This window comes from Castor canadensis, chromosome 6 (assembly GCF_047511655.1).
Source record: "Castor canadensis chromosome 6, mCasCan1.hap1v2, whole genome shotgun sequence".
Classification (NCBI taxonomy): domain Eukaryota; kingdom Metazoa; phylum Chordata; class Mammalia; order Rodentia; family Castoridae; genus Castor; species Castor canadensis.
Window position 1 is genome coordinate 6,731,997 of NC_133391.1, and position 25,556 is coordinate 6,757,552.

The following is a 25,556-nucleotide window of genomic DNA, read 5'->3' on the forward strand; positions in this document are numbered from 1 at the left end:
ACTTTAAGAGGATATATTTCGGTTGTCTTAAGCCATTAATTTTGGCAATTTGCTAAACAACAAATAAGAAACTAATACATGTGCCTACGTGAGATATAAGGGTTAATCTTGATTGCTAGCTGGACTGGACTGAGAGACACCTAGGAGATTAGTAAAGCACTTTTTGGGGTATGTCTGTGAGGGGCATTTCCATGGAAGATTGGCACATGGAACAGCAACTGAGAGGGAAATACCCACCCTGAATGTGGGTAGCCAATGGGCTGGGGACTTGGACGGAATAACTGAAGAAAAAGAGCATGCCAGAATCCATGTGCAAGTTCCATTCTTCTTGAAGGAGTGTGTATTGTTGCTGCCACCATCTGTGAACAACAGACTCTAGCTTCTTCATCTTAACATAGACTCACACCAGCGACTCCCGAGACAGCCTCAGACTGGAGCTGCATAACTGGTGCCTCTTGTTCTGAGGCTCTCATCTTGGACTAATCATCTATCAGGTTCTCTGGCTCTAATTGTATAATTAATTTTAATTGAATGTAAATCTCCTTTTATAATTATGTATCTATTCTATTGATTCTGTTCCTCTAGTGAACGCTGACTAAAACATGGGATTATAATGAATCTGTAAATTTTGTGAAAAACTCCCTTACTCACACCTGACCCTTCTGGATAAAAGGTTCAGATACAAATAGGGGATAATTGGAGAAAAATGTGAAATTTTATAGCTATTGGGATGCAATGCACCAATTCTGAGGCCATGGGGGAAAAGCAACAATCCCAGCTCCTACAGGGGATCCCCTTAACCTCCTAACTTAGACAGCTTGAGCAGCTATAAAAAATACCATAAATTGGGGGTCTTGAATAACAGGCATTTCTTTCTCACAGTTCTGGAGGTTAGGAAATCCAAGATCAAGGTGCCAGCTGATTCAGGTTCTGGTGAGGGCTCTCAACCTGATTTTTGGCTCATATCTGTAATCCTATCTACTTGGGAGGCTGAGATCGGGAAGACTGAAGTTCCAGGCCAGCCCAGGCAAAGAGCTTGCAAGATCCCATCTCCAAAAAACAGAGCAAAATGGACTACTGCCCTAGTCTTTGTCACTGTCATCTCTCACTTGGAATACTAGGGATTTTTTTGTTTGTTTTTTTCCCTTTAGTCTAAAAACCACACATCAGTCTGGGTGGTCTTTTCTTCCTTTTCTAGTTTTTCCTTTACTTTTTGAATGATCCTTTGAAAACTTGAGTCAGATTATGTCACTCCTTTGGATTTCACTCAGACTGAAAGCCAAAGTCCTTCCAATAGCCATAGAAAACTGAGGGCTGGCAGCTTGACCTAGCAGTCAAGTGCATTGAGTTCTAAGTCTTTGGCACTTTTATGGATAGGGTTTACTGATATGCTAATCATCTCAAGAAATGGGAGGGCACTTCCAAGAATTGGAGAATAGGAAGTGGTTTACATAAAAGTGTCCTCAGAGCCAAGATGGTGATTTGAGGGGAGGTGCCTGCATGAAACTGCAACTATAGTGAGATGCAAATGAGGCTTCAGGCTAACCTCTAGAGTTGAGAAAGTGTTTGTTGGATTGTTAGTGGAGACTATTGGCTGCTATACCAAGAAGTAGCCTCAACCATAATCAACTGTTACTCCAGAACAATGGTGGAGCAGAATGTTTAGCAAAATGTACCTGGATATGGTGCTGCACCTGTTCCCAGGCTCCTTTGTGCTATTGTTATTCTCTTTCTACCTGCCTACCCCATATTAGGCCCAGACCTGGGAAGTTTTTCACTGGAGACTAGAATGAAGAATGAGATAAATTCTTTCTTAACTTCCCCTTGGCCAGAAGATCCCTTTCCTTTTTTCAGACAGTCTCTTTTTGTAGTAGGCTGGCTTAGAACTTGCTACGTAGTCCAGGCTGGCTTTGAACCCTTGGTCTTCCTGCCTCAGCCTCCCGAGTGCTGGGATTACAGCTCATACCAGTATATCTGGCTATAGATCCCTTCCTTTGAACGTTGTTGATCCTTCAGCTTTTCTTATCTAGGCTCCTTAAGTACAGAGATTGCTTACTTCTCTTGTAAGTCACCATTACCACCAGGAAACATCTCCTGGTAACAAAGTAGGTTCCATAGGATCAAGACGCAAGTCTCTCTTGACTTTCTAGGAGGTTACACTTTGGCTGAGGGGTGCAGACACATATTAAGACAGCCAGAACAACAAACTGTAGGTGCATCAGGTGAGATAATGTATGCAACTTGCTTGGTCATATATTTAAAAAATTATGTGTTAGCCCTAGTGCCAATCCCAGGAGATAAACTGCTGAACAAAAGCAAACAAGCCATTAAGTGGGAGAGAGTTAGGCACATAGAAAACATGACAGAAGGGCCAGTGTGACTGAAGAACGAGGACCAAGTAAAGCAGAGTCCAGAGCTGACTAGGAGGCACTGGTAAGAAATCTGGATTTCATTCAAAAGACAACACATGACATTTCATTTACTCTGCAGTACCTTTTAAGAAGTGGGCATCCACCAGACACCAACAGTTCACGACTGTAATCCTAGCTACTTGGGAGTCCATGATTGGTAGGATCACGGCTGGAGGCCAGCCAAGGCAAATAGTTCGTGAGAACTTATCTCTTAAAAAAAAAAAAAAACCAGAGCAAAATGGACTGGAGGAGAGGCTCAAGTGGTAGAGCGTCTGCTTTGTAACCCTGAGGGAAACCCTGAGTTCAAACCCCAGTCCCATTAAGAAACCAAAAAACTAGGCATCCTCATCCCAACTTTGGTGATGATAATAAAGCTGGGGCGGGGAGTTAAAGTGATTTGTTCAAAGACACCTGAAAGTGAGAGGATGGAAAAGAGACTGGAAAACCCTTTCGGCTCCTGGGACCAGAAAACTCCTTGCTACGCGAGGTCCGGAGGTGGCCACGCCCCCAGCTCCCGGCGTTCCTCGCGCGCTCCCCTCCCCTCCCACCCCCCTGGCCAGGCGCCCACGGACACTGAGCATGCGCCGCTGCCCGACGGAAGCCGGGAAGGGAGGGGGCGGGGCCCAGGCTGGCGGGCGCGGGGAAAATGGCGGCGGCGGCGGCTGCAGCGAATGGGACTGGAGGGAGCAGCGGGATGGAGGTGGATGCAGCAGGTAACGGACCGTGTGGGGCGGCTTCTGGAGACACCTTTTCTGGGTGCGTTAAGGTCTTCCTGGGCTCCCTAGAGAAGCGACATCTTCTCCCTGGTAACTTGCAGGAGGGATGTACGGCCAGTCCTGTTTCTGCTGTCCTCAACTCCCATTTCTAGGGAAAAATGTGGGGCACGGACTTTCACCTTCTTTCTTTTCCCTGCACCCTTAGTAGTCCCCAGCGTGATGGCCTCCGGAGTGACTGGGAGTGTTTCTGTCGCTCTCCATCCCCTTGTCATTCTCAACATCTCAGATCACTGGATCCGCATGCGCTCCCAGGAGGGGCGGCCTATGCAGGGTGAGTGTTCTGCAGAAATCTGCAACCCCTGTCCTTGACAGCCTTCCCCCAAAATAGTCTTTTCCCCTTCCTTTACTAAAGCCAATTCCCTCTCCCCCAATCACTGTTTCCCCAATTCTTGATTCACTCAGACCCTCAAGTGATGAGAGAAAAGTTGTAGATGCCTTCTCCTTATCTGTCTGTGTCCTTCTTTGCCCCCCCAGTGATTGGGGCTCTGATCGGGAAGCAAGAGGGCCGAAATATCGAGGTGATGAACTCCTTTGAGCTGCTGTCCCACACCGTGGAAGAGAAGATTATCATTGACAAAGAATATTATTACACCAAGGAGGAGCAGTGTGAGAGGGGAATAGAAGTGGGGAAGAGGAGTGGGAGATTTTTCCTAAAAAAAAAAAAAAAGAAAGAAAGGGAGAAAAAAGCACAAGGTGGGGAAAATCTAGAGTTAGGAAGGAATAAACAGGAAAGGAGAATGAGAACAGAAGAGGGAAATGGAGAACACCTGCAGAAATCTCAGAAAAAGAGCATATAGGGATTCCCCCACCCCCAACAACACATAGATCAGAGAAGACAGAATAGAAAGGAGTAAGTATTCTAAACTGAGCCAGGATTTGAGGAGGGAGGGAAGAAAGGAGGAGCTGGTAAAAATACAAACTATCAAAGAATGGTTTAAGGAAATATTGTCTGCTCTGGCCCCTTCCTGTCCAGTTAAACAGGTGTTCAAGGAGCTGGAGTTTCTGGGTTGGTATACCACAGGAGGGCCTCCTGACCCCTCTGACATCCACGTCCATAAGCAGGTATACATGCTGACATGTGTGCATGCTGGAGAAGAGTTAGAGGATAAGGGCAAGAAGAAAGATGGGGCATTGACTTCTTTGTATATCGTCCCACTCTTCCAGGTGTGCGAGATAATTGAGAGCCCCCTCTTTCTTAAGTTGAACCCTATGACCAAGCACACAGATGTGAGTATTACATGACCCCTTGGACATGCCTGTGTATCATTATGCCTGTTTTTAATCATCCCCTGCTATGTTGTGTGATACCTCTGCGGGGAAGTGCCACTTACCCTCCAGCTGTGTGTCTTAGGGTTAGTCATTTATCCTCTAAGCAGTATTTTCACACATAAAGTGGGTTTCTGGGAAATTAGGTAAGAAAAAAATGTGTGCAGTGGGCTAGCCAGCCCTTGGCACATAGTATAGGTCAGGTGCATTTACTTGTAGTAAGAGCTGTTCTCCACCTGTTCTTTACAGCTTCCTGTCAGTGTTTTTGAGTCTGTCATCGATATAATCAATGGAGAGGTAATACCCTACCCGTCAATCTTTAGATTCTGCTTTTAAATCGTCTGCTTTTGACTCTCCCTATGTGGGAAACTCTGCCTTACAGGCTACAATGTTGTTTGCTGAGTTGACCTACACTCTGGCCACTGAGGAAGCTGAACGAATTGGTGTAGACCACGTCGCTCGGATGACTGCAACAGGCAGTGGGGAGAACTCCACTGGTAAGTGAAGTGGTTCCTTGGAAGTGGGGTAGAGGGATGCGTGTGGAAGACATGGCTTCGTGCCTTCTTTCTTCATCTGTCCCTGTCCCCCTGCAGTGGCTGAACACCTGATAGCACAGCATAGCGCCATTAAGATGTTGCACAGCCGTGTCAAGCTCATCTTGGAGTATGTCAAGGCCTCTGAAGCAGGTAGGTCAGGTGTCTACCTGGTACTCTTTACCATTTTTCCTCTCCATCCTGGGGAAGTGGCAGCATCCACATTAATGCAGCCCCTTTGTGTCCTTAGGAGAGGTCCCCTTCAACCATGAGATCCTGCGGGAGGCCTACGCTCTGTGTCATTGCCTCCCAGTGCTCAGCACAGACAAGTTCAAGACAGACTTCTATGATGTGAGTGTAAACCCTAGGATGGGGAGGCCGGGTTTATGCCATTGTTTTTGCAGACAGGGTGTGAGATTCAGTTGTCCCTTGGACATGTGAAGATCCCCTGGGGAACTGGTTCTTTCTGTTCCCTCCCAGCAATGCAATGATGTGGGGCTCATGGCCTACCTTGGCACCATCACCAAAACTTGCAACACCATGAACCAGTTTGTGAACAAGTTCAATGTCCTCTACGACCGACAAGGAATTGGCAGGAGAATGCGGGGACTCTTCTTCTGAGGGTACTTCAAAGGGATCAGGCACAGGGGACAGACAACTGTCCAAAGGGGCCGGGAGCTACACTCCCTCTAGAGAAACTGCTGTTAATAAAAGGGGAACAGCCCCTCAGCATCCCTTCCGGTGGCTTTGTCCTCTCTGTTAGGCACCACACACTGGTTCTCAACTTGGATCTTAAAGGCCCTGTGTTGCAGCCTTGCTGAGGCAGAATCCCTGTGGTCAGCAATTCCTGACACCCCTTCAGTGACTGCAAGTTCACCACTACTTGAGGTGGCTCCATGTTGTCAGGTGGACTGTCTTTATACTGAGTCAGAAGCTGCCTGCTTCTACCTAAATGGGGCTTTGTTTTGTCTTTAATGTTACCTGTATGAGTTTACACAGGCCAACCCGATAAAGACAACAAATGACTGCTTTCAAGTTAATTTCATTGCAAGTGTTTCTCACATTAGAAAAAGGGGAGGGATGTTAAGCACATTTTTATGGACTCCTCAAAACCTCGATTCCTTGGGCACCAGGTTGTTGGTGCCCATTGATATATGTGCCTCACCCTGGGCCAATAGGTTAGTATCATCCAGGGCAGGAAGGGATCTAAAGGTTGGGATCAGTGTAGGCAATTATTTGTGCCAGGTGCTACATTGTCTCCCTGTGGTTCCCTGATTTCTATACCCCTAAATAGAGGGAGTTGGGGGCCTAAATAGGAATGAGGTAGGTGATAGGAGCATTTCAATAGAAATGGAAAAGGGGGGGGGGCTTGACAGGACTTTCACTCATACTGTTATATACCCAGAGCCTAATGGGTACAGTCAGTTTCAATAAGTATCTGAGATTAGCCAGGGGAGGGGGGGGTTATAAAAAAAGTGATCTTAAAAAAGTTGAGACCCAGCCTAGTATGATCTTCATACATTAGAGACATCTTAGTCCATGCTGCGCACCCAGTGTCTGTTGTGTTTGGCAGGTAGAGCATGAACTTTACACGAATTGAGTGGATGAAATAGGACAAAGCATAAAAGGGAACAAGATAGGAATCTTAAAAAACAGCCAGGTACCAGTGTTTCACGCCTATAATCCTAACCACTCAGGAGGCAGAGATCAGGAGGATCGCAGTTAAAGCCAGCCGGGCAAATAGTTCACAAGACCCTATTGAAAAAACCCATCATATTTTTTATTTTTGGGATTTGAACTCAGGGCCTCACACTTGCTAGGCAGGTGCTCTACCACTTGAGCCACTCCACCAGCAAAAAAAAAAAAAAAAAAAACCCATCATAAAAAAGGGCTGGTGGGTAGAGTGGCTCAAGGTGTAGGCACTGAGCTCAAACACCAGTTCCGCAAAAAAACAAAAAACACTTCACAATGCTACTTTAACACAAGTCAGGTCTAAGCCAGAAGGTGACAATCAACACACTTTATTAGCAAAAGGAATGAAATAAGTGCAGCATGGGGAAAAAGGGGATCTCCTTCCCTTCCAGGGCACCATTAAGGCATAAACCTTCAAATGAGCAGGTTGGCATGCATTCAGACAAAGGTGATTTTTGTCCTCGAAGTATTGACTTGCCAGACGTTTAACTCCTCATACTCATCTAGAGCTGCCTGGAATTGGGCAGGTGTAAAGCCACGTGATATGCAGCGCTGCTCTGCCTCGGAAAACCGGACACTTCGGCCCCCTGACACCAATTCACGAATAGTGGCAAATATCACATCCGCTGGCCTCTGGGTCCTGAAGGGAAACAACACGGGTGTTCAAAAGTCAAGACAGACTATACTCGACACCAACAGAGAACAATGGTCAGTGTTACAAACTGGAGGCCGACCTCATAAGCTCCTGGCGGAGAACCCAGAAAAGTGATCTCAAAGTCATGGTGACCCAGTTTCATCCTTCATTAAGCCACTCACCTTGCTGTTTGCCCCTTGTCGCCTAGAAGTGAGTCCTTAGACATCTCCATCAGCCTTATGGCCTCATTCACGTCTTCCTTCTCCACTGTGTCCACCATTCGCAGGCGTGCCTAAGGGAAAGGCAGAGGAGAGATTGGGACAGAAGGAGGGGAATGGAGCAAAGTCAGGGACCCTCCTTGTTCCAGCTTTAAGGCTGGACAAGCTGTGTTGCCTACTCATAGAACAAGAATCGGGACCCTCCCTGCACCCCCACATCCGTAGTGTTGGGCCGGCACTGTCAGACCGAGACAAGTGCAATGCCCAGGGCAGCGTCCAGCAATTGCCCAAGTCTCCGCCTCTCAACACTGGCCAGTCCCGGTGTTCAGCTGTCCTGTGAGGGAGACCAGAGCCTTCTGAACTCCACTGGGCTCCCCACCATGACAGATGGAGCCTGGGGAGCTCAGCCAAGAAGGCGACTGGCAGAGAGATTGTGTCCTGGGGGCTCGGGAAGTGCTAGCTCAGCAGTAGGTCAGGTAATCACACTACCTGCACGAACAGCACTTTGGAGCCCCCATGACTAAGGTCCAGGATGTGAAAACAGAAATGAAAATTTATAGCACAGGATCTACAACCCGAGGAATGAAATGAACCCACCACCCCTGAGGTGGAAGCAGCAAGGCCTTTCCCTTCACAGGCGCTGTGCGTGCCCTGCTGGAGCAGCAAGTACCCACAGTGCGGTAGCACGGAGAGGACCACTATCTGCACTGTCAGCACTTTAGCCCCGGCAGGGCTGGTGGAAGGGAGGAGGCAGAGAGGACCATATTAAGAGAAACTGCCAGGTAAGGTCAAGACAGGCCGCCCTCCAGCATGACAGACCCAACACTCACCAGAGCAGTGGAAAGTCGGAGAATAGCCAGCAGGGTCCGGGCAGAAGTGTAGGTGGCGTCCTTACTGGCCCAAGCCTCCCGCCTCATCTCCACATACGCTGCTGTGATGTAGTCAGCCAAAGACTCTGGGACTGTGGGCTGCTTTTCACGGCACATCGCTACGTAGCGTCTGTGGGAGTTTGTGGGAAAGCAGGAAAGGAGATGGGGAGCGGAGCGCACAGGCATGCCTTCTACATAAGGGTTTCCCATGTAACAAAATTCTTGGAAAAGTCTTTAAAGTACACAAACACACACAAAAATCAGTGGATGAGTATTTGCCTGGCTTAAGCATCACTGAGGAATTTCTCCAAATGCAGCGCTGCCAGCGTATCTCAAATTCCTTCCAACTTTTCAGGAAAAAGCTCTTTACAAGAGTAAGACAAATCTACCTGTCACGAGATAATCCAGTTCCCCCTGAATTTATAACATAGCTAAAAGAACAAAAACAAGGCGAGTTGTTGACTTGAACAGAATCTGTGAACGTGAATAGAACCTAAAGGATCACTGTGTGCCTGTGTTGAAAAGAGTTTATCAGGTATCTGTGGAGCACATCCAGCTCAACCAAAAAGGAGGACCAGCCTTACTCCAAGGCAGGCCCACCAGTGGATGTGCCTGAAAAAAAGATTTTTTTTTTTTTGAGACATTCTTCCTATATAGCCCAGGCTGGCCTCCAATTCAAGATATCCCTGCCTTAGTCTTCCCAATTCTGGGATTACAGATGTGCGCCATTAGGCTCAACAGTGTCTGAAAAGGGGAATAGCAGTAGTGAAAATAATACACCTCAACACACTGCCAGGCACTGTGGGCTTCCTCATGCATACCAGACCCTAACCAGCCCTACCTCATAAGCTTCATGTCCAAAGGTTCAAACTGGGTAGGGGGCTGCCGGCTATGCTGATGCACATAGGTGATATGCTGGGCCAACCTGGGAAGAGTGAGGCAAGAATGCTCCTTAAGGATACACACACCAGGCCCTATCAGCATCCATTTTTAACCCTACTTCTTCTCCCCACCTGTGTGGCAGGGTCATCAGACCTCCCAGAAAACCTTCATTAATATCTCAGCCCTATCTCCCCAAGAACTGTGGACCAGTCATGCTGTAAGAGAAACCTCTGCAGTTTCCATGAGCAGAGGAGTTGAGGGGTTTTCTGATTTCACCTCCCTTCCTCCCAACTACCAGAAAGGTCTCCGTGTGACAAGCTTCATTCACCGAAGGTCATTGTCTCGGTCAGGTCGGTCCTGTATCAGCCAGAGCAGGTCGAATCGGGAAAGCAGTGCAGCTGGAAGCTGTATGTTCTGCTCCAGACTGCGACGGGGGTTGTAGCGCCCATAGGCAGGGTTGGCAGCAGCCAGGATGGAGCACCGGGCATTAAGTGTGGTGAGAATGCCTGCTTTGGCAATAGAGATGGTCTGCTGCTCCATGACCTCGTGGATGGCCGTACGGTCAGCCTCAGCCATTTTGTCAAACTCATCGATACAGCACACACCCTGGTCAGCCAGCACAAGAGCTCCACCCTCTAGGGTCAGCTCACCACTCACAGAGTCTCTCAGCACAGCTGCTGTAAGCCCCACTCCAGAGGAGCCCCGGCCTGTTGTATATTGGCCTGTAGGGGAGAAAGCAAAATACAGCTAAGAAAAAAGCAAGAACAGGTGAGGGAAAGGAAGCAACAAAATGGCCCATGGGTAAGGCCTGGGCTGGAGCTACTCTTTGCAGCCTAGGCCATTCTGAGGCAGCTGAAGGTGAGAGTTGTGCTGGCAACATGGTTCTCCATCACCAACCCTCCCAAAGATCTGCTCTTTTCTCCCACTTCCACCTTTTTAACAAACACCAAGCCCTATCCCTGATCCTACTCACTGCGGGGAGCCAGACGATCAATGTAAGACAGGAGCTGAGACTTGGCCACACCAGGATCCCCCATCAGGCAGATGTTGATGTTACCTGCAGAAGAGAAGGAAGCCAACACAAGTTGTCCCAACACAAGTTATCTAACAATAGAAAAGAACACTTCTGAGGTCAGCCTCCCCTCCCAACCCTACATTATTTCTGCTAAGCCCTCCTCGTCACCATGAAGAGACCAATTCACATGGTGTGACCCAGGGACACTAATCCATGTCATCCATCCTTTCCTCCCAAGTGATTTTACCCTCCCAAGCCCCTTTCCTTACCCCGGATTTTCATGCCTCGAGGAGACTGGTCCACGCCGCCCACCAGCAGCAGCAGCAGAGCCTTCTTTACATCTTCGTGCCCATATATCTCTGGGGCAATGGAAGCAGCCAGCTTTTCATAGAAATCCTCCTCTACAAGACAGTTAAGATTAGAACTTTTTTTGGAGGGGAGAAGGAGTGGGACAGAATTCATATCCCCCCTTCTCCCCTCACCTGCAATCTGCCTCAGCTCCTCCCTGCTCAGCTCTCCAGCCCCAGCCTCGTCATCCTCACTCTTATTCATCTTCACAATACGGTGGGCTTCCAGGTAAGTTTCTGAGAGTAAACCCTCGGAAAGGAAAATGCCAGGATGTGAATGAAATCTCTTTACCTTGCCCACCATCTGGTTCCCTAACCGTTCCTTGACAAAAGCAATTGTTCTAGTTTGGTATTTTGTTGCTATTTTCTGGAGATGTGAGCAGAGAATGGATGAGGAGGAAAGGGAGCCGTTTTCTTCTCACTTCAAACTGTTTCTTACCTGTACCACCTGTCGGAACCCTGTGCGCAAGACTGGCAAGAAGATACCAGTAACACTGACATGGTCTCCAGGCTGGGCAATCCTTGTGTTCTCTCCTTCTACCAACACTGTGACACTACGAGGGATGTTGCCCACAGGCACTTGGTCGCTCTAAAGAAAAGAAGAGTACGAGCATAAGGGAAAAAACGACATAAAGCCCGTGGGGGATGTCCTCCCTAGGCACCCAGTCTGCTCAATCTCAGATGTCAGACTAAACTACAGGAGGGAAGATGAGCCCTTTACCTCCTCCCAACTCAAACCAGAAAATTCCAGTTAAGGCTCCCTTCCACTTCATGTAGATTCTCTGCCTCAGCTTTTCCTCTTTTGTTTTTTCTTCCTTCCACTGCTTGGGTGACTGTAAGATTCAAATGGACTCCCAGCTCTACCTGCCCCAGGCCACATACCCCAAACTCACATGTTCTTGCATCTTCATCTCCTGGAATTTGATGAATTTAGAGCCGCGTGTCTGCAGATAGAGTCGCCCTCCTGAGCGGTTGGTTTGGCACTCCTGGCTTGGGCACATGATCAGAGGCATAAAAGTGGGAGATTGGATCTAGAAAGAAAGCACCAAAGGAAATCAGAAAAGTCCTTTACAGCGACCACCACTTCAATCACTTCCTTTCCATGCCAAAGAGAACACTAAAGAATGAAAAGTAAACATAGGAACTTCTTACAATAATCAAGAAAAAACGACAAATTATCACCAGTGGATAAAATTATTTTCAACAAAGACAATGAACAGTCAAGTACTTTATTTTATTTTCCACACATACCGGCTGGTAGGTCTCTGCACCACATTGGTCACAAGTGTATGTGGCCACCACCATCCTGGGTTTGACTTCAGAGACACGAGTGACAATTCCACGCACAGTTACCAGTTTCCCCACAGAGTCAGCCCGTACTTCCCGGATCACACGAGGCTTGTTGCTACTTGGACCTTGAAAATACAGCTCACTAAGGGGAGAAAACTATCATCAGCAAGGTCCTAGAGTAAAAATCTCTGCCCCTTCCCCACAGAGACACTCACAATCTGCGCATGAGCTCAGGAGGATATTGGTTCTGGGGGCTTCGGATTGCCCCAGGATCCCGGCTCCGCTGTTCCATCATCAGTCGGTGCTCAATATAAACATCAAGAACATCTTTATTTATCACCTAAAGGAAAAGGAAAACAAGAAAAAATGGACAGGACAGGAAAAGGAGCACACACAGGGGTGCCAGTCAATGCTCCTCCTTTCTGCCAGTTCAGAAACCATCAGGATCTGAGAAGCCTGAACAGTTCAGATCTCTTGCCCAGCTCTGTTCTGCAGACACTTACCTCCCTCTCCTTGTACTGAGGCAGCAGCTCTTGTAGAACATCAGCAAAGAGCCTCGAATAGCGCTTGGCATTCTCACAAATAGAGTCTACCAACTCAGGATCTTCCTCAGCTACATCATCCAAGTCCACATACAATGCCACTTGTTCCCGATGAGCCAGCTTAACCTGGGTTGAGGAAGAGACAACATCATCTCAAGACCAAGTTTACCTTGTTCATCCACAGAGGAAAAAAGAAAAGCACAACATATCAATACTTCTCAGCTCTTAACAGACAACCTACCAACATCTAAAAACACCCTGATCATTATGAGTGTGATACTGTATTCGCTAATCAGGTATACAGCTAACCAGGCCAGAAAAAACATCCTTGCTAAAACAAGGAAGGCCACCTCTTATAGCTTCTTAAGGGTCACCCCATTCCTTTCAACCAATCTTGAACTTACCAACTGGTTCCCATACTTGAACTGTTTCTTCCCAAATTCATCATCTTGGTAAAACTCTTGTAAAAACTTCTTAACCTTTTCTACAACATAAATATGAAGTCATAAAAATCAATTTTTCTTCCTTTTAGGTTCCTTACTTCAAATCCCTAATGGAAGTCTAAAAAAACCCATTTTCATTTAAAATAAGATCTACAAACTAATTACATGAATTACTTAAATAACCCCACCTAGTTCTCCCCAAACTGGACAGGACTCCTTTTCACAAGTGTGTTCCTACCTGGGGAAGAACACAGGTCCCCTGGCAGTTATGTCTTACCCAACACCCGCCCCCAGGGGAATTCCAGCTATCAATTAAGAATACCACCCTTCACAACAGGCTCCCACATCCCCGCAACACACGCTTGGGTCTCAAGGTTCTTGGCTTTTCCCCCACTTTTATAACTCTCCCTTTTCTAAGGGTCCCCTGTATCTGCACTCACCGGGACCTCTGCCACCAGGCCGTCCCTCCACCCCACCCCCGCTCCCGCCACTGCTTCCGCTCTTAGTAAACAAAGAAGCACATGGGCCCGGATTCCAGCCACCTCACCGCCCGGGATTCCTCCGCCCGAAGAGGGAGCCTGTCTGACGATTGGCCAGCATGCCCAGACCCACTCCGTCCCTCCTACTGCCGCCTCTGGTGGCCTCGTACTCAGCCTCCGAATTGTAGGCACGCCCCCACCCTCGGCAGCTCGCTCCGAGGCCACCGTGCGGAAGGACACTGTTTACACACGACGCTCCCTCCGACTGCTCCGCTCCACTTCCGCCCGCCTTCACTTCCGCTCCGAGGCGGCCGAAAACGACCAATCGCGGTGCACAGCGGCCCTGGCCCGCCCGCCCCCTGGGGCTTCGGCGCGGACGCGGGTGGACGCGGGAACTAGCAAGTGCCCCAAGGCGCGGAGGAAGGCAGGCCCGGGAATCCCGGTCTCCGTAGCCAAGAGCGCTCAGACAGGGAGTCCTGAAGCGCAAGTCTGTCCTAGCGCCACCCTCCCCTGGGCGAGCCCCATAGTCGGGTTACCACCTCCAACGAACACAACACGATTCCTGAGCAAGATTGCCAATTTTCATATGTCCCCCGCGAAAGCCTTCCAGGCACTGTTGGCCTCAGCCCGACTCTGCCCTCGCGCTCCCCAGAGCCCGCCGACCCCCAGCCTCTCCAGACCCCAGCAACAGGTGTTAGCCGGGAGGATTCCGCGTAAAATGCCAAGATACCAGGCTTGCAGACTCTTACCTTTCTCAAGCGCGTAGTCCTTAAGTGCCATCGCTGCCGGGGACTGTGCCGCAGCAGTTGACGGGCTTCAGATTCTCACTCCGGGGAAGCAGAGAACGACCGCGCGGCAGGACTGTGGCTGACCAACCGAAATTGGCGCGAAACGTCGCCCCCCACGTGACCTGCGACGCTCCGTGCGGGCCAATCCTAGTGGACTGCTTTCTGCCTCTCCCACCCTCCTCTGGCTCCAGCCTTGACCAATCACTGGGCGACCCTGGGATGAGTGACAGCAAGGCGGTGGACGGGTCGGGAAGGAATAGCCTCACAGGGCCGAGTGGGCGCTGGGTTTCCCGCGGTCTGAGCTGGCTTAGGCGGAGGAAAATCGCTCTTAAGGGACCAGCCCACGCGCGTCCTTTTGTTCCAGAGCCGCAAGGCGGGGCAGGCCAAACTTTGTCTTCTAGTCTACTCTCCAGAACTGCCATGATTTCCCAGTTCTTCATCCTGTCCTCTAAGGGGGACCCACTCATCTATAAAGACTGTATCCTTGGCCTATGGGGCGGGATTGAGTTGCGGTATGGAAGTCGAGCTCAGAGCCAGTCTGTGTCTTCGGCTCCTTAACTGTCCTTCCACCCGGCCAGTCCGCGGGGACAGTGGTGGCCGGGATGTGGCTGAGCTCTTCTACCGGAAGCTGACGGGACTGCCTGGAGATGAGTCGCCGGTTGTCATGGTAACCACTCGGTGGGTTGGTAGGGGATTGGAAGCTGTCAGGCCCAGTGGCGCCTCATCTCTCTCTCTCTCTCTCTCTCTCTCTCTCTCTCTCTCTCTGGTGGGTCTGGGGTTTAAATTCTTGCAAGGCAGGCGCGCTCCACCCCTTGAACCACACATCCATTCCATTTTAGTCATGTTATTTTTGGAGATGGGGGTCTCGCGAACTATTTGTCGGGGCTAGCCTTGAACCTCCATCCTCCTGATCTCAGCCTCTCAAGTAGCTAGGATGACAGGCGTGAGCCGCTGTCCTTTTCAAGGACTGCCTTCTCCAGGAGAGGGCAGTGTACATTTACACCAAATAAAATTAAGTTTATTGAGCACTAACAATAAACAGTGCTTTGCATCTTGTGGTCTTCAACAACTTTGGGGTAGGTCTTGTCGTTACCTCCCTTTACATATTAGGAAACCGGGCCTTTGAGAGGTTTCAGGGATCGCCCAGAGGCATACTGCTACTATGACTCTGAGGAACATCAGATCTCAGATCTCATGGGCTCTTGATCACTACAACCCTCTTTTCCGAACAGTACCATGGCGACCGTCATTTCATTCACATCAGACATAGTGGCCTCTATTTGGTGGCCACAACTTCAGAAAACGTCTCTCCCTTCAGCCTCCTAGAGCTGCTAACCAGGTGAGTAGGGTTAGGTTGGGCACCTGGAAGGGGGGCCCGAGAGGATTGTTATGTATACTCTGCCCTGTTTCCTCAGGTTAGCCACTCTCCTAGGCGATTACTGTGGCTCCCTCAGTGAGGGGACCATTTCCCGCAACGTGGCTCTTGTGTATGAACTCCTGGATGAAGTGCTGGTAAGACCAAAGGACTTTCCCTCTGACCTCCTGATCTCTAAAGGCGTGTCTGCTTTTATCCCGTGGGGTCTACTGCTTTTCCACCACCCTTTCATTAGGACTATGGCTACATACAAACTACCTCCATGGAGATGCTAAGGAACTTCATCCAGACGGAGGCAGTGGTCAGCAAACCCTTCAGCCTCTTTGACCTCAGCAGCGTTGGCTTGGTCAGTAGCCAAGAGAGAAGGGAGGGACTGGGGGGAAAAAGAGAGTTGGCTGACAGCATCAGAGCTGAGGATTGGTTGCTTTGGGTGCTTTACAGTTTGGAGCCGAGACACAACAGAGCAAAGTGGCCCCCAGCAGTGCAGCCAGCCGCCCAGTCCTGTCCAGTCGCTCTGAGGTCAGACTTTCTGATTTTTTTCCACCCCTCTAGATATAGGTATTCTTTCCTTCACCCTGTGTCCCTCCCTTCAACTACGCTGTCCTTTCTGCCTGTCTGTTATAGACCATAGGCCTTCAGCCTCCACCCATCAAATCCTCTCTCTTTCTCAGAGCCAAAAAAATGAAGTTTTTTTGGATGTGGTCGAGAGATTGTCTGTACTGATAGCATCTAATGTAAGTTGGGGCTCTCCCAACTCTGGAGTTGAAACCAACTGGTATGTGGGAAGCAGGTGGGGAAGGTCAGGACTGGGCCTAACCTCCATGCCAATCCCAGGGCTCACAGTTGAAGGTGGATGTGCAGGGAGAGATCCGGCTCAAGAGCTTCCTTCCTGGTGGCTCTGGTGAGGACTCTGGCTTGAGTTTGGGACAGGCTCTTTGGTGGCAGGTGTGGTGGTATTTACTGCCCTTCCCTGACTCATTCTTTCCTCCAACAGAGATGCGCATCGGCTTGACAGAAGAATTTTGTGTGGGGAAGTCTGAATTTAGAGGTCAGGAGAACACAGGTCTCTCTTCTGGGGTGGTCACTGTCAAAGGTTTGATTGAAAGAAGTTAGAGATGGGTCCTCTCCCCTCCCTGCTCTTTTCTCCCAAAACATGGGTCAGTAGAGGAGTCTTTATCTCTGCAGGTTATGGACCAGGAATTCGGGTGGATGAAGTCTCCTTTCACAGCTCTGTAAACCTAGACGAGTTTGAGTCTCATCGGATCCTCCGCTTGCAGCCACCTCAGGGCGAGGTCAGGTTCAGGGGTGAGGTCAGGTTCAGGGCTGGGAGGCAGTGCAGGCACGAGACAAAACTGACCTCATTCCCTCTCTGGCCTCAGCTGATTGTGATGCGGTACCAACTCTCTGATGACCTCTCTTCCCCGCTCCCCTTCCGGCTCTTTCCCTCCGTGCAGTGGAACCGAGGCTCAGGCCGGTGAGACCATTTCCTGTGTTCTGGAACTACTCTGGAAGCTAATCTAAGACATACGTGTCCCCAAGACTTCTCGTGGAAGGGTGGGAGTAGGAGTGGTAGGATACACATTGGAAACAAAAGGCTTGGCTAGTGGTACCAGGCTGGATTTCAGCCCTTCTTAGAGTACAACCTACACAGCCTCATGTGTTGGACCTGGTTGATTGATGGCGAGATGCCAGTAGTACATGGCTGAAGTCATTGTACTTTGTCCTGTCCTCCAGGCTCCAGGTTTACCTGAAATTACGGTGTGACCTGCCCCCAAAGAGGTAAGAGTGGGGGCTGGCCAGGCAGGCCCAGTTCAGGTATGTGGGACAAGGCAGGGCCAAAGTCAGACCCAGTTGAGTCAGGGGCTCTAGCATTTGAGAAGGTGGTGGAGGTGGGGATGCACCTGTGCTGAACTCCCATTGTGACATTAGGAAGGATCAGGACAAAAGGTGCTACCTTGCCAGGCACCAAGTAGTTCTCCCCTGTAATCCTTGCTACTCAGGAGGCAGAGATCAGGAGGTTCGAAGCCAGCCTGGGCAAATAGTTCATGAGACTATCTTGAAAATAACCAACACAAAAAAAGTGCTGGTGGAGTGGCTTAAGTGGTTGAACACCTGCCTAGCAAGCATGAAGCTCTGAGTTCAAACCCCAGTACCACCAAAAAACAAAAACAAAAATGCTGCCTTTCTGGGGATAACCATCTTCCTTTCTTTGTAGCCAGGCTCTCAATGTCCGGCTGCACCTTCCCCTGCCACGAGGGGTGGTCAGGTGAGTGCAGGCTTCTCTGGGGTGGTGTGTGTGGTGCCAAGGCATGTGATGGTGAACTTAGCACCTTCCCTCTCCATTCTCTAGCCTATCTCAGGAACTGAGCAGCCCAGAGCAGAAGGCAGAGCTTAGGGAGGGTGCCCTTCATTGGGACCTGCCCCGAGTACAAGGAGGCTCTCAACTCTCAGGCCTTTTCCAGGTATCTGCTGTCAATCCTCTTGTATCCTGTGTTCCCACCTTCACTTGCAGCCCTGATCCAGTCCTCCCAGTGCAGCTGCTGCATCCTTCCTCTGGTGTAAGCAGCTGCCTGGCCTCAATGCTTCCCTGCCCTCTTTCTTCACAGATGGACATTCCTAGCCTGCCAGGGCCTCCCAGTCATGGGCCCTCCACCACAGCACCCCCACTGGGATTGGGCCCTGCCAGTCTCTCCTTTGAACTTCCCAGGCACACATGTTCTGGTCTCCAGGTTCGCTTCCTCAGGCTGTCCTTCAAGCCCTGTGGCAACATCAACCCCCACAAGTGGGTGCGACACTTAAGCCACAGCAATGCTTATGTCATTCGGATCTGAACCTCCCCATTCAAGGACACAGGCAGCAAAGGCAGGAGATGATCAAACAGGAAAAGGACATTTTCTTTCCTGGCCTCCTGGCCTGTGGCTCTGAATCTGAGCAAGAAGAGTCCTGAGAGACCAGGAGGGCTGTGTAGACTTGTCCCTTCTGTTGTATGTGATTCAGGAAGGCTCAGAACTTAAAAATCAAACTTTTATTCCGAGGAACTGACTGTACAGTATCTAAAAAGAGTCATGTGAGGAAGTAGCCTACTTCCTCCCACCTTGCATGTATATATAGGAATCTGTGGGAGAGGTCAGCAGTATCACGGAGCAGGCTGAGGGGAGCCAGATCCAGGGGGCTGGGAGCCATTGGCCTTTGGAGTCCCTGGAGCTGGAGGGGGGCTGTCCCCAGCTTCCTGTTTCCCCCCACAGAGGGCACTACCCCCAAGTGGAGAGGGGGAAGAGGATGCAGGAGGCACTGGAGAAGGGTGGGATGGGGGTCCACCTTTGCCATCCCCTGCTGGGGGAAGTGAGACCACAATGTACTTCTGGACACTGCCAGGACCAGAAGGGGCCGTGCTGGAGGGTGCAGTGGTGGCAGTGGAGACCAGCTTGACAATAGGCTGCACACTGGGGACAGTGGTGGTGACAGGAGAGGTAGTGGTGGATCCTGAGCCTGGGGCTGAGGTGCTGAGGGAGAGGACCTAGGGGAGAAAAAAGGCCATTTGATCATCTTGTGCTGTCCCCATACCCAGAAAGCCTGGTGATACTGTATTTGCTCCCCGGCTTTGAACTCTCAGGGCTTTTCCAGGTACCTGCTTTGACCCTCACACCCTCTGCTTCCTCATTCTCTTGGGGCCCCATGAACCGTACTTTCCATCCCCAGGGTCCTGTAGACTGTGGCCAACTTGAGGCCCATAAATCCCTGGCAAGTGCCCTTCTACCTGCTGACTTGGTCCTGGAGAGGACAGAGCTCTACTCTGAGACATCCCCAGGCTGCTTTGAGGTGATCCAGGCTTCCTCACTTCCCTGATACCAGGCTCCACATACCTGCTGGGTAGAGGAGGCGCTGGAGGATGACATTACAATAAACTTGGTGGGAGGAGGGGAAGGCTGAGGTGGAGCAGCAGCTCTCGCAGACACCAGTGTCTGGACGGGCAGTGCTATGGAGCCAGGGACCTTCAGCAAACCAGGAGTCCGAGGGCCAGGCTGAGGGGCCTGTGACAGGGTCAGTGTGGGCCGGGGCTGCAGGGAGAAGAGGCAGGAAGAAAATGTCAACATCTAAGAAAAAGAAGGGTGTGAGGGGAGACCTGGGCTACTCTTTATAGTTCTCACTGGGGTTCAGGCATCCTTCCCTAAGGGGGCCCAGATCCCAAAACCACTGACTCAGGACCTGCATGGGCCTGAGTCTGGGTCCCCAGCCCTGGGCACCATGGAACTGGACCCTGTCTCATTTCCTATCATTCTTTCCTGCTCTTAGTGTCTGACCTGTGTGATGGTCAGTGTGGTCCTGTTGACCTGCTGTGCCTGCAGAGCAGCCTGGGCCCGGGCCTTGACCACATGGGAGCAGAGGAGGGGCCCAAGGGACCCAAATTCTGTCCGGTAGGCATCCTGATTGTCAGGTGGTGGATGCAGCTTAGCCAGTACTGGGGCACAGTGTTTCTGCAGAGAAGGCAAAGAGAGAGAGCTAGTACTCTCAAGAGCTCACAATCAGCTCTGTGTCCCTGTTAGAGGCCACACTGCTGGGTTATGAGTATAAATGATGAATTCCATGGTTCTTCCTCAAAAGGAACCCCAGGCATCAACTGGTGTGTATAGAGGACTACAGTTACATCAACTAGTAACATCTATGGGTAACTGATCCATGGAATGCACATTTGCCTTGCACAGAGTGGGCCATGCCATGATGCAGAAGTCGGGGGCAGGGGTCAGTGCAGTCCAGAAGTCATAGGCTGAGCTTTAAGACTCTTACTTCTCATTTAGCCCATCTGTGCCTGTCTTTTTCTTTCTTTCTTTTTTTTTTTTTTTGTGGTACTGGGGTTTGAACTCCAGACCTCATGCTTGCTAGGCTTGTGCTCTACCACTTGAGCCACTCCTCCAGTCCTGTTTTGTGTTGGGTATTTTTGAGATGGGGGTCTCGCAAACTATTTGCCTGGGCTGGCTTCAAACCGTGATCTTCCTGATCTCTGCCTCCTGAATAGCTAGGATTACAGGCATGAGCCAGTGGGGCCAGCTGTGGCTGTCTTTATGTCTGCAAAACAGCACTGGCCTCCGAAGAGTGCTCTGAATCTATGTGGCAGATTGAAACAAGTGAATAAAATGTGCCAGATGTTTGCTAAACACGGTACCTGTGTGTATGGGAAGGGGCTGGATAGGGGAAGATTAGCGGGAAGAAGTAAGAAGTAGGGAGGGCAAGGCAGGGGACTGTGGTCACCAGGAGGAGGCTCTGCACGTGATCAGCTCCAATTCGATCGATATTGCTTAGCACTGGGCCATCCAGGACGCTGCGAATCCTCTCCCCTTCCTGCTGCAGCCTTGGCAGAATCAGAGTCTTAATCACCTGTTCAAAATGAAGGGAGAAGCCAGGACTACAGGGTCACCAGGCATCCTCAGGTTGGGGGTTTGCCCTCTGTAACCTTGAGATTGCCTCCCCTCTCCCAGTTCTTGCCCCCAGGGGCCTCACATCGTGTCCCAGCTCTGCCAGGCCTGCAATGGAGCCATAACGAGTTGTCCAGGGAGTCTTCTCATCCACCCAGCTCTGTAGGAAATGAAAATAAACCCAGATGAAGAAGTCTGAAGCGGCTAATTACTAAGGACCCGTATCTTCTATTAGGTCCCTTTACAAAATTCAATCTCTACAGACAAGGTTCAAATTCCTTAGACCCTTGTTCCAGGTGTCATTTCCCCTAGCCACAAGTGCCCCACCATTGGTCAGTTGACACTCTTGTCCTGGTGATAATGCTGGGCTGGTGACGTGAAGCAGGTGACAATTCTCGAGGCTCACCTTGGTGAAGGTCTTGGTGATCCGGGACTGGATGTTGTTAGTGGTTGTGCTGAAATGCTTGCAGATCTGGGCCACCAGGCGGGCAGCAAAGTCCCGGAGTGCCCAGTGATTGTCCACATCTGGTCGCAGGCACAGCTGTCTGCTCACAATGCAGGTCATCACAGCTGGAATCAGCTCGTGGACCTAGGAGAGAGTGGCAGGTCAGCTGGTTCTGATGCACAGCCTCCTGTGAGTGGCAGCTGTGTCCCAGCCCTGGGAGGACAGGAGGGTGGGCAAGACCACTTACGTATTTTTCTAGATACAGTGTAGGGTTGTCCATCAGTGCCTTCACCATGCGCATCAGGTAGATGAGCAGGGCCAGGTTATTCTGCACCACGTTCACACGCACCTATGGGGGAAAAGCGAAGGGGGCAGACACCCCTAAAGATGAGCATCCCCTGCCACCTGCCCCCTCCCCACCTCACCCTTAGAACTGGCCTTCCCAGTTCTCTCACCCCTTCTGAGATGAAGGTACTAAACCGTGGGAGCATCTGATAGAGGCCTGGGTCCGTGGCAATGCTCTGCAGTGCTTCCTGTGGGAGGAGGACACTGGTGGGGTGAGAGCAGATAATAGGGGAGGAAATCTACCAGGACTATAGGAGGATTCTTGGGGTGAGAGCAAGTGAAGAGTAGAGGCTCACCGCTCTCTTGGCCTCACATGAGCCCACACAGGCTTCGGTGATCTCCTTGTAGTACAGCTGCTGCTCCACAGACAGCTCATGGATGCTGCGAGGCTTCAGGCGCAAAGGGGCCCCCTCCAGCAAGGGTGGTGCCTTCTTCTCTTTCCCTGTGTGAATTGGGGAGACAGTTTAGAAATAGAAAGAAAGCTCCAGAAAAGATCTTAATACCAGACAGACCCTCATCAGGGGACCTAGCTTCCTCTAGGCTTCTCCATCTTTTCTAGGACCTCTGGCCCTGACCTTACCCATCTTACAAATGACCATGCAAATTTCAGATATAAGAGTCAGGAGAGGTCTGGTTTGGGTACTAACCTTTGCTATCAGCTGGGTTGGCTCCTTGACCTTTGCCTTTCAGGGGTCCGTCTTCCTCTTGGCCTGGCTTTGCTGACTTGAGGGGTTCTGTGGCCTCAGCCTTCTGCTGCTCTTTGGGAGCTGGTACAAAGCAGTCACAGCAGAAGTGATGAGTTGGGGGAGGTGTGGAGGAACAGGGAAGAGGGCAAGAAAGATAGGAGAGGAAAAGAAGGCAAGGAAAAGGGAAGAGGGAAGGAGGGCAGTGGGCCCTGGAGGTTACCTGGGGGTGGATTCTCTGGTATAGCTGGCTGGCAGCCTTCAATGCTCAGCCAATGAGCTGTGAAGAAAGAAGGTGTTGAACTAAATTGCTGAGCAGACACTAGAGAGTCATTCCACACTAAGAAAGGTGTGCATTCCTTCCTAGTCTCCATACTCCAGGGATCTCTCACTGGGGGTTTCTTCACTTGTGAGGTTCTTTGCACCCACATGCCTTGCTCATCCTTTCCCTCCTCCCTGCCACCCTGCAGTCCCCTACCTCCACCCCCACCTTTGAGGCAGACATCCAGGGGCACCCGAGGCAGAGGGGTATTGATGATGTCACTCAGATCCACCTCCTTCTCCTCATAGAAGTAGAGCTCCCGGCCCCCACCAGAAGCGAAACGGAAAGGGATGAACTCCTGAGCGTGGAAGCCGTAAAGTGGCTGTATCAGGAGAGAGAAGGGGCGATGCTAGCGTGAGAAGCAGCCCGGGGAGGCCTGACTAAAGCTCTGGGAGGGTAGCATCTCAGCACCCTGCTCCCATCTCACTCCTGCCCCCTTCCTGTCTCTCCCAGTCACCTCAACATTCTTTAGCTTCAGTGCATAGTCAATGTCACTGGTGGTCAGCTTCTGCCGCTTCCCCATATGCATGAACTTCAGAGCATCCTGGGAGAGAAGGGCATGCAGGAGAAGAGGTGTCAGTCCAGAGCCCCCAAGGAAGAGGGGGCCCAGCTATCTCCTTGACACAAAGCAGAGCCCAGCAAGGGCTGGGTTACCTGTGCAATCTCCTTGATGCGGTAGCTGACCTCATCTGTCAGCAGCTGACAGGTCTCTTCCTGAATTTGAGCAATGCCCATTGACTCAGCCACGACCTTCATGGACTCCGAGGGCAGCACAGTGTTGCTAAGCTTCAGTTTCTTCTCCTCAGCCATGCTGGAGGGTCTCCCCACCCCTCCCTGAAAGGACGCCACCCCAGGGTGGACAGATGGAGACTCTGTTTGAGGATAGGGTAAGCAGAAGAGATTTTTAAAAAGGCACAACTCAAAGCCTCCACTAAAAGTGAATTCCTTATCTGCTCCAGTCTTAGCTGTCCTCATTTTCATAGCAAGGCCATCCACCCAGCAACTCACTCCTTATCTGGGCCCTCACATCAAATCCACCAGGTAACTCAACCTCCCAATCTTCGGCTCAGGTCACCATCATCAAGACCCTCTCTGAAAAACCAACTAAAAGCAAAAGTTAGGGGGGTGCTCTCAAGTGATAGAGTGCTTGGCTTGCAAGCACGAGGCTCTGAGTTTGATCCCCAGTACTGCAAAAGTAAATAAATAAACCAGACTGTCATTTCTGTGCTGTAAGGGTTCCCTGTTCACTATAAAATCCTTACAATGGCCTACAAGGCCCTTCAAGATGTGCCTTCTCATATTTCAAATCTCTTATCCTTCCTTCTTCCACTTTAACCCAACCACATCCTCCTCCCTGCTGTTCTTTTCCACTTGAGACACACCTCCAGTCCGTTTTGCTCTGGTTATTTTTGGAGATGGGGGTCTCACCACTTATTTGCCCATGGTGACCTCTAACCTCGATCCTCCTGATCTAAGTCTCCCAAGTAGCTAGGATGACAGGCGTGAGCCACCAGCAACTGGCCTCCTTGCTGTTCTTTAAACTGGCTTTATATCCTTTGCTTCTGTGTTCTGCCCAGATGTTCACTGCTGTCTACCCTAACTATGATGCTAAAATTCTGAATTCTGCCTTCATTCTGCTCTTTTTCTTTTCTATACCATTTTATTACATTGTTTCACTTCTTATTGTACATCACCCTTATTCCCTCACCTGGGGGACAGAGATCTTTATTATGTTGACTGATGTATTTATTCCAGTGCCCAGACTGGTGCCTGAGACACTGTAAATAATGGATCCTTGCTGAATAAATGAATGAATTTCAGGGCTTAAAGATGTACAAAGTTACCAAAATGAAGAAGACGAGCCAAGCTTGGAGTTTACTCTGCAGTTAAAAGGTAAGTGTCATGCTTGGAGCTGGGCATTACAAGATCAACCTCAACAGTATTCAGGAACTGTGTGCTGGGGAGATGGGAAGATGAAGGCCAAAAGAGAATTTGGTTCTTTTCAAACCATCCCAGGTCTCCTCCCCGACTTTTGTAAGTCTTATCTATAGGGAACACAATGATTCAACACGTACTCTGTGCCTAGTGCAAGGTATACAAGAAGCAGTTGTGTCCCAGCTGCCCGGCGAACTCCTACGAATCCTTCAATACCCTGCAGTACCCCCTGCCAGTAAGGGCTCGTAAGACACAATACAGTCTTAGGAGCTTCTCGAACAGTAGAGGGAACAAGAGGGCTCCTCAGAGCAGGATTAACTTGGGCGATATCTGTGCAGTTTAACCCAGCAGAGAACCGGGTTGAAGATCGGTTCAGAGAACCCACCCCATCTCCGCCAACATCCCTCCAGTGCAAACACATACAGGGTGCCCACAAGCACGGACACAGAACCAACCGTCCTCTTCCTTAGTCCACACACAGGCCCTTCAAAGGGCCCTCTCCGGATACCCTCTAAGACCTGATCCCGCCAGCCCAGCACCAGGGCAGTAAAAGCGTCTCACCTCTGCCAAAGCGCCGCTCACCCGGCGCTCGGCGCCATCTTGGCCCCGCCCCCTCCCAGAAGCAGGTCCTGGCAGAAAACGAGAGCAAGTCCCTGTCCCTTCCTCACGCCAGAATAAATCATCTAGGTTCACGGCCTGAAATTATATAAAAATTAGTTTCTACACCTGCGTGTAAGGAGTACGCTCCCTTATCCTAATGACTCCAATCTATTCCTTCACTACCCCGCGGCCAGGACCTTCAGGAGGCGCCACAAAACCGAGGCGGAGAAGCCCTGGGAAATGATGCTCCGCCCC

General features: G+C 50.4%; 4 protein-coding genes across 13 annotated transcripts; 2 read left to right on the plus strand and 2 right to left on the minus strand.

The window, feature by feature from the left end:
* The first annotated feature begins 3,009 nt into the window (after positions 1–3,009).
* Cops6 (COP9 signalosome subunit 6) lies at positions 3,010–6,026 on the plus strand. 2 transcript variants are annotated; one of them, XM_074075591.1, is made up of 11 exons: positions 3,010–3,124; positions 3,333–3,458; positions 3,662–3,793; positions 4,161–4,249; positions 4,352–4,414; positions 4,703–4,750; positions 4,836–4,950; positions 5,047–5,139; positions 5,237–5,337; positions 5,467–5,609; positions 5,750–6,026. In XM_074075591.1, exons 1-10 carry the CDS (start codon positions 3,058–3,060, stop codon positions 5,605–5,607), a joined length of 975 nt encoding a protein of 324 aa, XP_073931692.1. In that variant the 5' UTR covers positions 3,010–3,057; the 3' UTR covers positions 5,608–5,609; positions 5,750–6,026. The 2 variants fall into 2 exon arrangements, with proteins under 2 accessions (XP_073931692.1, XP_020027221.1); XM_020171632.2 differs by lacking the exon at positions 5,750–6,026 and having other exon boundaries at positions 5,467–5,720.
* A 965-nt stretch (positions 6,027–6,991) lies between these two features.
* Mcm7 (minichromosome maintenance complex component 7) lies at positions 6,992–14,303 on the minus strand. Of its 4 annotated transcripts, none has more exons than XM_020171620.2 (15): positions 14,147–14,303; positions 12,880–12,959; positions 12,437–12,601; positions 12,149–12,273; positions 11,895–12,075; positions 11,537–11,674; positions 11,083–11,232; positions 10,779–10,893; positions 10,566–10,697; positions 10,255–10,338; positions 9,610–10,003; positions 9,241–9,324; positions 8,361–8,529; positions 7,495–7,604; positions 6,992–7,318 (listed from the first exon to the last, which is right to left on the minus strand). In XM_020171620.2, exons 1-15 carry the CDS (start codon positions 14,175–14,177, stop codon positions 7,117–7,119), a joined length of 2,160 nt encoding a protein of 719 aa, XP_020027209.1. In that variant the 5' UTR covers positions 14,178–14,303; the 3' UTR covers positions 6,992–7,116. The 4 variants fall into 4 exon arrangements, with proteins under 4 accessions (XP_020027209.1, XP_020027211.1, XP_020027210.1 ...); XM_020171622.2 differs by lacking the exon at positions 14,147–14,303 and adding an exon at positions 13,466–13,598; XM_020171621.2 differs by lacking the exon at positions 14,147–14,303 and adding an exon at positions 13,568–13,589.
* Positions 14,258–20,713, plus strand: Ap4m1 (adaptor related protein complex 4 subunit mu 1). Of its 3 annotated transcripts, none has more exons than XM_074075595.1 (15): positions 14,258–14,663; positions 14,764–14,852; positions 15,418–15,524; positions 15,601–15,697; positions 15,796–15,906; positions 16,002–16,079; positions 16,232–16,294; positions 16,395–16,461; positions 16,555–16,653; positions 16,746–16,852; positions 16,940–17,034; positions 17,295–17,339; positions 17,776–17,826; positions 17,911–18,022; positions 18,167–20,713. In XM_074075595.1, the coding sequence occupies exons 1-15, from the start codon at positions 14,405–14,407 to the stop codon at positions 18,389–18,391; spliced, it is 1,605 nt and encodes a 534-aa protein (XP_073931696.1). In that variant the 5' UTR covers positions 14,258–14,404; the 3' UTR covers positions 18,392–20,713. The 3 variants fall into 3 exon arrangements, with proteins under 3 accessions (XP_073931696.1, XP_073931697.1, XP_020027217.1); XM_074075596.1 differs by having other exon boundaries at positions 16,555–16,623; XM_020171628.2 differs by having other exon boundaries at positions 16,555–16,608.
* On the minus strand, positions 18,571–25,536 carry Taf6 (TATA-box binding protein associated factor 6). Of its 4 annotated transcripts, none has more exons than XM_020171626.2 (15): positions 25,499–25,536; positions 23,421–23,638; positions 23,224–23,310; positions 22,935–23,088; positions 22,668–22,724; positions 22,409–22,528; positions 22,058–22,203; positions 21,872–21,949; positions 21,664–21,765; positions 21,378–21,560; positions 21,057–21,131; positions 20,808–20,933; positions 19,862–20,035; positions 19,424–19,618; positions 18,571–19,077 (listed from the first exon to the last, which is right to left on the minus strand). In XM_020171626.2, the coding sequence occupies exons 2-15, from the start codon at positions 23,574–23,576 to the stop codon at positions 18,697–18,699; spliced, it is 2,034 nt and encodes a 677-aa protein (XP_020027215.1). In that variant the 5' UTR covers positions 23,577–23,638; positions 25,499–25,536; the 3' UTR covers positions 18,571–18,696. The 4 variants fall into 4 exon arrangements, with proteins under 4 accessions (XP_020027215.1, XP_073931694.1, XP_020027214.1 ...); XM_074075593.1 differs by lacking the exon at positions 25,499–25,536 and adding an exon at positions 25,157–25,485; XM_020171625.2 differs by lacking the exon at positions 25,499–25,536 and adding an exon at positions 25,263–25,484.
* Positions 25,537–25,556: the final 20 nt, after the last annotated feature.

What these genes read in the sequence shown, in the direction of transcription:
- Cops6 (XM_074075591.1), top strand. Translation starts at nt 3,058, where the DNA reads ATGGCGGCGGCGGCGGCTGCAGCGAATGGGACTGGAGGGAGCAGCGGG. An exon ending in GATGGAGGTGGATGCAGCAG is followed by an intron (nt 3,125 to 3,332) that starts GTAACGGACCGT and finishes CTGCACCCTTAG; the next exon opens with TAGTCCCCAGCGTGATGGCC. An exon ending in CTATGACCAAGCACACAGAT is followed by an intron (nt 4,415 to 4,702) that starts GTGAGTATTACA and finishes TGTTCTTTACAG; the next exon opens with CTTCCTGTCAGTGTTTTTGA.
- Mcm7 (XM_020171620.2), bottom strand. Translation starts at nt 14,177, where the DNA reads ATGGCACTTAAGGACTACGCGCTTGAGAAAG. An exon ending in GGACTACGCGCTTGAGAAAG is followed by an intron (nt 12,960 to 14,146) that starts GTAAGAGTCTGC and finishes TTTATGTTGTAG; the next exon opens with AAAAGGTTAAGAAGTTTTTA. An exon ending in GACAAGGGGCAAACAGCAAG is followed by an intron (nt 7,319 to 7,494) that starts GTGAGTGGCTTA and finishes GTTTCCCTTCAG; the next exon opens with GACCCAGAGGCCAGCGGATG.
- Ap4m1 (XM_074075595.1), top strand. Translation starts at nt 14,405, where the DNA reads ATGAGTGACAGCAAGGCGGTGGACGGGTCGGGAAGGAATAGCCTCACA. An exon ending in ATGAGTCGCCGGTTGTCATG is followed by an intron (nt 14,853 to 15,417) that starts GTAACCACTCGG and finishes TTTTCCGAACAG; the next exon opens with TACCATGGCGACCGTCATTT. An exon ending in AACTCCTGGATGAAGTGCTG is followed by an intron (nt 15,698 to 15,795) that starts GTAAGACCAAAG and finishes CCCTTTCATTAG; the next exon opens with GACTATGGCTACATACAAAC.
- Taf6 (XM_020171626.2), bottom strand. Translation starts at nt 23,576, where the DNA reads ATGGCTGAGGAGAAGAAACTGAAGCTTAGCAACACTGTGCTGCCCTCG. An exon ending in CACTGTATCTAGAAAAATAC is followed by an intron (nt 21,561 to 21,663) that starts GTAAGTGGTCTT and finishes ACTCTCTCCTAG; the next exon opens with GTCCACGAGCTGATTCCAGC. An exon ending in TGGCAGAGCTGGGACACGAT is followed by an intron (nt 20,934 to 21,056) that starts GTGAGGCCCCTG and finishes CATTTTGAACAG; the next exon opens with GTGATTAAGACTCTGATTCT.